General features: G+C 37.9%; 2 protein-coding genes across 7 annotated transcripts in view; both read right to left on the bottom strand.

Annotated features, from left to right (window-relative positions):
- The window catches only part of LOC106934995 (protein crumbs homolog 1-like), a 39004-nt gene extending 35412 nt beyond the window's left edge, over positions 1 to 3592 (bottom strand). For all 5 annotated transcript variants that reach the window (XR_001421812.1, XM_015015208.1, XM_015015205.1 and 2 more), the window contains exons 1-2: positions 3319 to 3592; positions 206 to 442 (exon numbers count right to left, since the gene is read on the bottom strand). Coding sequence is in view for 4 of the 5 variants with exons in the window: in XM_015015208.1 (XP_014870694.1) it covers positions 206 to 442; positions 3319 to 3400 (319 nt within the window). In the remaining variant the exon portion in view is untranslated. The remainder of the gene's footprint in view (positions 1 to 205; positions 443 to 3318) is intronic.
- A 1753-nt stretch (positions 3593 to 5345) lies between these two features.
- fam163ab (family with sequence similarity 163 member Ab) overlaps positions 5346 to 9603 on the bottom strand; it is a 29699-nt gene continuing 25441 nt past the window's right edge. The window contains exons 1-5 of one of the 2 annotated variants that reach the window (XM_015015213.1): positions 9445 to 9543; positions 8849 to 8915; positions 8745 to 8766; positions 7940 to 8054; positions 5346 to 7062 (exon numbers count right to left, since the gene is read on the bottom strand). In XM_015015213.1, coding sequence (XP_014870699.1) covers positions 6664 to 7062; positions 7940 to 8032 — 492 coding nt within the window. In that variant the 5' untranslated portion in view covers positions 8033 to 8054; positions 8745 to 8766; positions 8849 to 8915; positions 9445 to 9543 and the 3' untranslated portion in view covers positions 5346 to 6663. Of the gene's footprint in view, positions 7063 to 7939; positions 8055 to 8744; positions 8767 to 8848; positions 8916 to 9444; positions 9544 to 9603 lie in introns of those variants that run through there. The other variant, XM_015015211.1, reaches the window with a different exon arrangement.

The following is a 9603-nucleotide window of genomic DNA, read 5'->3' as shown; positions in this document are numbered from 1 at the left end:
GGCCAATATGCTGAAGTGGCCCTCGGTGAAATTGAGTTTGACACCCCTGCTGTAAACCATAAAATGCTAAAACATAAATGCTGTCCATACAGACTGTGTCATATTTATAAGTTAGCATAAGATAACATAAAAATATATTAAAAAGTCGTCTATAAAACGTCTACACTTTTAGCTTAAAACCAGCATTGGAACGTCAAACACTCACCTGTGAATCCAGGAGGACACAAACAGGAGAACCGACCCACTCCGTCCACACAGGTGGCTCCGTTCCTGCAGGGCTGTGAAGCACACTCGTTCACGTCTATCTGGCAGTGAGCGCCCTGGAAACCTGGCACGCAGAAGCAGGAGTAGCCGTTCCCACGGGTTCTGCATATTGCCTGATTTTGGCACGGGTTTGGGAGGCAGGGGTCCGGAGTCTGAGACAGCTTGTCAGGGGACGCACCTAGAGCATGATGTGTTATTTAATATCAAACTTTGAAGATGTTCTCCTTTACTGGAACACATTCAAGATTCTTCATTTAGCAAAGCATACACCTTTGTAAAAAGAGTGAACATTGATCTGGCATTTCACCAACAAGGACCGCTTTCATTAAATCTTTTAAAAATATCCTATAATTTAGTCACAACAGTCAGAACACACAGAAGTAGTCCCAACTCTTCCAGACATGAATGATCCTGTTAGTTTCATAGTTTTTTTAGAAACCATGAAAGCTTTTAAAATAGTCACTAACTGGTTACCTTTAAATATTGTTTAATGTGTTACATTTAAACTGTATACCTGTCGTTTTATTTCAGTGGAAACACCTTGAGGTGGTTTCATCTAAGAGGAGAGTTTGTTTCATTTATGTTTTTTCCTGAAACCAAAGAACGTGGTAGAAGAAAAGATTGTAGAATCCATATTACTTATTAACAAGACAAAACAGGCGCGCTTCCCAAAGTCTGCTTCTGATTGGTTGATTAGCACCTTGTGATGACTCCTTCACCTACAGCTGCTCTACGTTCTGGCACACAATCAGAGAAACAGAACCAGTGAAGCCTTTCGCTTTTTTGTCTAAGATGGTGGAACATTCCTGCAAGATACAAATTTTGTATTTTCTCCATATCTGCGACATATTAAGGGACTTTCTTTCTGAGTCACAAGTATTTGAATCCAAAGTGTGGAACCACTAAAATATCCAAATTCCTTAATGAAAGTTCATTTTTAACTCTTCATCTTTGCTGTATAATTGTGTTAATTTTAGTATTTAATTTAGGGTTCATCTGCCCAACGCTCCTTCTTCCACATGGTCGCTGTGTTCTCTATATGAAGCGTTTTGCAAATTACAAACAGGTTTTCTTTTGGTTGTTTTAGCAATATTGTGTCTTTTTGCAGGTCTTCTGTAATTGCTGGATTTGTGGACTGCATGACTAAAGGCCAATACAAACTTCACGAGAACAAAAAAAAACAAAAAACAATGTGTTCGTTCTCCCAGAGCAGCAACGAACAAAACATAATTCTGAAGATGTTATTTTCAGAATGATGGCCAGAAAATGAGTGAAAAAGAAAACAGATCTGAGGGAAGGCTTGTCTTCAGATGTACTGAAGTGCTGCTCTCTGTTGGGTGACAATCAGCCTGCGCTTTCCAAACGCCCTCAAAGTATCACATGAATATCAAAAGGAGAAAAGACCATTTATAAAGTGTGATTTACATGACTAATGCAAGAAAAACTACTAAGAGGGAACGAATTGTTAAGATGTTTCAATAATCATGCAAAATAATCAACCTTCAAGAGTGCAATCAGTCTGAGAGACATTTAAGATGAAGAACAGTCCGATCTCCATCTCAGAGACCAATCATCTGAATTTAATGGAGGTCAAACAATTGTACAAAGGACCAGCTGGTTTCTCCAGAAGCTGCTATTTGTGTCTTGATTCAGAATATGTTGGCGATTGATGAATTGACCATACCTGTGTTAACAAGAAGGACCAGATGGTACATTCATTACATGTCCATTTTACTTATAAGCACAGTAAAACCTAAATAGTTTGAATGTAATTGTCATTGAGGATGCCTGATTTATTTTTCAGCTGAAACCAGTGATGCTTTGAGACAGAGCTCAGTAACATTCAGAGCACACAGACCCCTCCCGCAGTGTAAGGGCTCCTTCATATGCAAATTACCACTCAGGCTCTTTGTTTGGGCCTATCGAGAGGTCCTCATGTTGGGGACCTGAACACCTCTGTGCTGATACACTTTGGTGCTGTGTGCCTCTGTTTCAGAGGAGATAAGAAAACAGGTATTTATTCAATGTTTTGGAGAGAAGTGGAACAATGAAGAGAAACCTTTTTTGTGTGTGAAATCTCTTCTCCCCAGATTCTCCTGAATCTTTGTGAGGGTCATTGCTGCCCCTTCACTGTTACATCATCTTTTCAACGTGCAGACGCTGTACAGAGCTTAACCCAGCTAATGATGTCATCCGACAGACATGTTATTGAAATTCCAACCATGAATTGGTTCAAATGCATGAAACAAGAATAGAATTACAGGAGATGGGATTAAAACATTTAGAAATTACAAGATTAAAAAGGATTTTATTGGAGAAAAAAAAAGTTGTGACTGCAGTTAGTCAGACTTAGGCTGCAGTTGAAAGCTTCTGACTAAAAAAACTGTAGTGCAAAAAAGCTTGTAATGCTATATATATATAGCATTACATATATATATATATATATATATATATATATATATATATATATATTTCTGAGCTCTTCCTGAGTTAAAATGTTAGCATTGCTGTTTTTAAATGAATATGAACTTGTTTTCTTTGCATTATTTGAAGTCTGAAAGCATGGCATCTTTTTCATTATTTTGATCATTTCTCATTTTCTGCAAATAAATACCAAATTTATTTGGTATTTATCCTATGTCAGTAGTTCATGTCAGTAGTTCATAGGATAAAATAATAATGTTCATTTTACTCAAAGATAAAAAGTAAAATCAGAGAAACTGATCATACTAAGAGGTCTCTGTTTTTTTTTCCTCAGCTGTATATGTCACACTTTATAATGTGATTTTATTTATAATCTCATATTTTTATACTGCATGTATAATTGGGTTTTTTATGTAATTTTACCACGATCAAAATTTGGTTTTGTCACCTGTGCCAAGATTTCCTCTCTATATTTTGTATTTTAAATCATGCAGGTGGGATGTCTATGTATCGTAAAAATGTCTTATTAGCAGAAGCATAAATCAGTGTAAAGCTTGACAACAAATAAGAAAACATGCAACTAATAACAGCTAAAGCACGATCCAGAGAGCAGGACTGAGAGTCACTTACCATCTATTAGAAGCTGCGAAGAAGCAAAAACTATCCAAGTAAGAATGTCAAAACTACCACAGTGAGTAAAATGCATTTTCATGGCGATGAACCATCCTGTTCCTGGTGTAGAAGTCCAGTCATGAGTGGATCTGTCTCCGTGTCTCTGTCTGCAGCTGCTCCGCCGCGGTTGTCAGCGCCAGACCCACTTGATGCGCACTTCTGCGCCCTTCGAGTTGGAGCACCATCCGCAACAGCCTCCATCAGAGAAAACAATTAAAGACTGAAGCGTGGCGCTAAGGGAGGCACGCGCTAACGTGCACGAGCATGCACAAACACAGCGTAGCCATGGAGACGAGCCACGTGGAAGGAATTTTTATTAATCAGGAGATGAAAACAGAGGTAGCTAACTGATGAAGCGCACTAATGTATAAACTATAATAAGTTTCTATTGCAATTCAGAAAATTGCATAAAAAAAATGAGAGGATTTTATAGATTTCAGATTGTAGTCTTCTTAATATCTTTGCCTGGTGGATGTAGAAAATGGGCCATGATGATGGGATACACATTGACTCCCATGTTGTAGTTTGATGCATTAATGTCTGGCAGGAAAATGTCTTTCTGGAGTTCCTCCAGTTTTTCTGTGCACTTCTCAACACTTAACTATTGAATTGTGCTACTTCAACCATTCAACTTCTACCATATTCTGCTCATTCAGGATATTACAGCTATGTCTTTTGGTATTGACATCTTCTACAGTGTATAAAACATTCAGCTTTTTGTAATCATCTTTGGGCCCATTGAAATGAATGGAACATCCCATAATTTCTGAAAAATCTGCTGAAAACTTTGCGCTGTTTCGGTTAAGTGCTTATTCCACCCTTTTCCCAATGTTTACTGCTTGCAGCCTACATTTCAAACCACTGAAAAGATCAACCACAACACTGCTGTGACCAATCAGAGTGATGCTGACCAGGCGAGACATCACCATACCCACAAGATGGACAGGAAATATGAAGCTCCTAGTTCTGTCCACTGGTTTTCTTTAGGAATTGGTGTGTTACAGTCAAGGTCAAATTATATTTTCTTAATTCCAAAAGAAAACTTATTGTTGCGTTTATTACCTATGTTTCTTTACAAGACGTACAATAACGAAGAGTCAATTTATAGACTTAGAAATATTTAATTGTCAAAAGTTTACACCATCAGATATTCATTTTTTAGTGTTATGACGTACAATTTTCTTTCAAACCACATTTAAAAACTTTTTTTTTTAGTATTTTAAATATAACATGTTAAGTAAACATTAAAATATATAGTTGCTACACTACATAAATAATTGAAGGACATCGAAGCTGTTCAAGATTACAGCCACATTGGGCTAGCGTATTTTACAGAATCACCTTGATTTGAAATATTAGAGGTTGTTAGTGAACTTCATTTGGTCTATTAGTTCGTTTGTGTATGAAATCCAGCTGTGATTCAAATGGGTCATCCTCAGTGCACAAAGAAGCATTTAGAAAGTATCACTGAGATATAAATGTTATTTACCACTGCTGGAAAGAAATTTTGAAAGTTTATATTTGCATTTTTAACAGACCCCTCTAAATATTTGACCCCTGTCAAATCATTAAGGTTTATTGCTCCAAATCTTCAGCCATGCTGTAGACAGAAGACCAATATCACACAAAATGTAATTTTCAATGAGAAATTTTAAGTGAAAAGAAGGTGTATGTCTAATTTCTTTCAGTCAAAATGTCTGATATTTAATATGAGACCAGGAGAGAAAGATGAGTGTAGAAGAAATCCCATAAACCAGTAAATCAAACCCCCTTATTCCTAATGCTCAGATTCCTGCTTGCATCACCATCTTTCACACGGTGGGATCAAAAGATTGCTTTTAGGTAAATATTTACATAACATTTTTTGCATCTTTTTCAGACAAGAGAAAGTCACTGGGTTAATTTTAAGCAGATCAAGGGCTCAGGCTGTCATGTTTAGCTACTTGTTAAAAAAAAAGAATTGAAACGCCATGTTTCAGTATTCTTTTTAAAAGATTTGGTAACACTACACACTGCAGTTCTTTCTGTACTCGAACTCAGGAGTCAGTCTTGGGAACTTTCCAACAAACATACTTGATGCTGGAACCTTCTTGAAGTTTTTCAGTTACTTTCACATAAACATTTTGAGAACTTACAAGGTAATTTGCAGGAAAGTTTCCCATAACTTACCAGGTACTTACTTTAGGGTTTCCAGAACTTATCCGTTACTTTCCCAGAATCTATCAGGTCCTTTCTTTAACTTCACCATTCAGGAACTTACTAGATCCCTTTTGACAAACTTTTTTGGAACGTTCTGGTTACTTTGTGGGGCTTTGCAGTTTGCTTTCCCAGGACATACTATGTATGTTCCTGGAACTTAGTGGTAAGTTTTCAGAATGTACAAGGTGTTTTCCTGGAAGTTTCCTAAAGTTAAACTGACCAGGTACTGTTCCAAATCCTTTAGGAAATGTCCTGATTACTTTCCCAGAACCGAGAAAGTACTCTTATGAGAATAATTAGTACAAAGTAGGTTGCAGAAAAGTACATAATAAGTAGAATCAGCTTCCTGAATATTTCAGGAAAGTAACCTCTCACTCTTCCACTTGCTATAGGATCTGGGATGGTAACCAGTAAGTTCCAAAGAAAGCCTTTATTTTCCAGGAAACTAACCTGTAAGTACCAAGAAAGTAGCCCTTTAGCACAGGTTGCATAACATAGTGCCATCAAAAGTTTTTCATGTCTATCTACATGTATAGAATCATTACATCTTACTGGTTGTCAACAACATGTCCCAGGTATACTGTTCACCATAAAAACTGCTGAAAGGAGACGGCTGGAAATGAAAAGCTATGATGTTGACTGAAGACCTTGCATAGAGGATTCAAATCCAGGTGTCCTCTGCTGCACACTGCCACACCTCATGCTTGCATAAATCCACAAACTTTTCTGTTTGTCAGCTACTTAAAAAAGGTAAACTTTTCTGTCTGTTTTTACTTATCCATACATTTCATCACAGTAACGTTTGGAAGAAGATACATAGCCCAAGTCGTACATGGATCTAGTTACTCCTCAGGGGAAAGCGATCCGTTAACAATCAGCAGGCGTACCCTTCCACCAGGTACATGTTTGTATATTTAGCGGATCAGTTCTTTTTTGAAAATAAGGAGGAACTTATTTTTCATCTCCATCTTCCTCGCTTATTTCTATTACAACCCAGATTGACTCTAAATGTGTTGCCTCCACAAACTCACTGGCATCTGCAGTGGAAGCCAAAATCTACAATAGTGGTTGTGTCTTTTCAGTGGCGCTGGTGTGTAGAGGTGGTCACACCTCGGTGCTGATGGCTCGGGTGTTGGTGTAGAAATCAGGAGGGCGACCGCGCTGGCTGTCCCTCAGCAGGGAGCCTCGGACAGCGGGCAGTGGCATCGCCAGCGCCTGGTTCTCATAGTGTGTTGGCATGTAGGTGACTCGCTCACCACCATTGCGTATCTCGTCAGTGGTACGGATGTAGAAGGGCGAGTCGTAGGGGGAGCAGGTGGGACAGTAGTGGTGTTGCCCCACGGTAAGTTTGGTGGGGTTAAAGGATTTGGCCGGCTCTGGTGGCGACAGCGACAGAGGGGTGATGATTGGTCCGTCCAGGCCAGTGATGCTGCAGGCGTTGCAAGCAAAGTGTTGCTGAGAGAGGGAGCCGCTGTCAGACCCATTCTTCTTACAGCAGTAGTACTATACACAAAGAAGTTTGAGAGAGTACGGATTGTAAATCAGCAATGAACTTTGGTGATCACATGTGGTCTATTAAGGTTCCTGAACAGGTTAGGATAGGTCTATGGTCTAAACAAAGCATGTTAATTGTATTTTGTGTTTCACAAAATTATTCTTAGATAATGACTCAGTTCTGTCTATTTTGAACTCCTTTCAGAATGAGCTGTTTTAGCAATTCTTCCCACTTTAAATCCAAATAAGCTGCTGCTGGCCTCCCTCCCAACTCAATATTTACATTTGCATGTAAAAATTACTTCAAACAGATGTGCAATTATACAACCATACATCTCTGAAAAGCATAAGCACAACCTGCACAACCAACAAGAATGCAGCAAGTGGTTTTTGGATAGTAAGTCCAGCAGCCATTGAAAGATCAGTGAGATCAATTTGACATTTTAATTTTTTGCACTTCAAAAACAAGAGTCTGTTTTAACACATTTCTGTGCTAAATACAGGCTTAATTACTAAATTAGATTAATATCACAATGAGTCTCTTTTGTCAGATCAAAAATATCTTCTGAAAATAACCTTTAGGCAGGCATTAAAGACATGGTGATATAGCATAAGTAAAGGCCTGAACACATATCAGTATGTGTGCAGTTAATCTATAAAATTAAACATAAATGATAATAAATGCACTTTTCAGTAATAAAAACAATATCGACTATGACTGTAGATAAAATGAGTGACAAAAGTCTAAATAGGAAATTACTTTCTAGTTTTTTATTGTTTTAACCCATATTTGGGATTTGTTTTGACCTGAAAGTGGGCCTTCCCTCTATGAAACCGTTGTGGTGCCAGACCTTTACTGTGTGAAACCCATCCGGCGACGTCGTACCTGGAGTCTACAGTAGCAGAGCACGGCTATGATACACAGAAGTATCACTGTGGCCAGTATTCCTCCAGTTATGACAACAGTTCCAGCTGTCATCCGACCAGCTCTCCATCAAACTCTGAACACAGAAACAGAAATCATCAAAGGGAAAACAGGAAGTTTACACACCTAGGAATTAAATTAATGATGTGCTGTCCAGTGCAGGGATTTACATACACACAGTGGAACAAATGTCTAAATGAACTATAATAGTTGATCAGTTTTTTGGTTGAGGCCTTCCATGTTTAGATAATTATTCCCTCTGGTTTTGAATGTTGTGCAGCTGGAAGGACTTTTTCTTATATCTTATTTTTGAATTCCTGAACTATTATGTTCGCATTTTAAATTATCGTATAGTTGGCTTTGGTTTCTTTAAACACATTTTTAAAAAGATCAAGGTTGCACTTATTCAACAGAAATTGAGCTGATTACATTTTTCTTACTGATGGAAACAGGCATTTTTTTATATCGTTATATGTTCAGAGATTGAGGTCTAAAATTTCAAGTCGAAATTCACAGATTGAAGAAGTATTTATATTTCTGGGTTTACAAAATTACTGCACAATAAATTATTTTATTTCAAATACCTGATTCAGTGTGATTGGATTCAAAATTTTTAGTAAATTCCAGTAAATGCCAAAAATAACAGCAATTGTAATTTATGTATTTTCTAGTCCTACAGAAAATGTGTTCCTTTTAAACATTAAGCTTTTTATTAAAGAGAAATTGTCTTGTTGTGCAGACCTAGTTGCTACTAAGCAATACTCACGTTCAGCAAAGTAGCTTAACACCTGAAAGCAGACAAACAACGTATCATGTAAAATGAGCGGCACATACAGTTTGTTGTATTGTTAGTAGGTAAGACACACTTACATCAGGGGAGTGTTTGGAAGTTATTTGGTTTGAACTTAGAGTCAAAGGAAATTCTCTATGGACATTTCTAAACAGAGGGAAGAAAAAAATCAGCATCAGAGAAATTGAACTGAAGCTACACCGACTGTCTTCCTCCACAAGGTGGCACTAAGAGAACAGAAAAATATCTCTCAAACCGGATGAAGCATCGTTTAATTTTACACTCCTATAAAAAGAGGGAGCATTAAAATAAAAACATTTGCAGAACAAATATCAGAAAAATTCATACAGCTCGTCTGCTTCTCTCTCTTTCTTGCGCAGGAAAACACTCAGAGACACACATGGATCACCAGAAGACAGCGGCAGTAAAAGTGATTTAGGAACGAAGGTTGCAGCTGATTGGAGTTGGTGTGCAGTCTGAGGCTTGTCCAGGTGAAGTGAAATCTATTACTGCTGATAAAAACATGTCCAACCAGCCCAGATTGGTGTGCAGGCAGAGCCTGTAATTTGAAGCAATGAGAGAAAGAAGCACCGTAATGGAAAAAAAAAAAGACTAAATGGACAAGCTAGCCTAAAGTCTGAGGACTGTAATTATAACAGTAATTAAGACAGCTCACCAGGACAATGCAGAAAGGCTCTCACTGAGAGAGCAAACCTTGTTGCATCATATTCAAAAAGACTTCAGGATCAGCAAAGTTTCCAGTCTTTGGTTTGCAGCATTCCAGTGGTGGGAAGTAACGAAGTACAAGTACTTCGTTACTGTACTTAAGTACAGT

Source organism: Poecilia latipinna, unplaced genomic scaffold, assembly GCF_001443285.1.
Source record: "Poecilia latipinna isolate Pla-1442-1.1 unplaced genomic scaffold, P_latipinna-1.0 Scaffold1892, whole genome shotgun sequence".
Classification (NCBI taxonomy): domain Eukaryota; kingdom Metazoa; phylum Chordata; class Actinopteri; order Cyprinodontiformes; family Poeciliidae; genus Poecilia; species Poecilia latipinna.
This window is presented reverse-complemented; position numbering and strand designations above follow the sequence as displayed.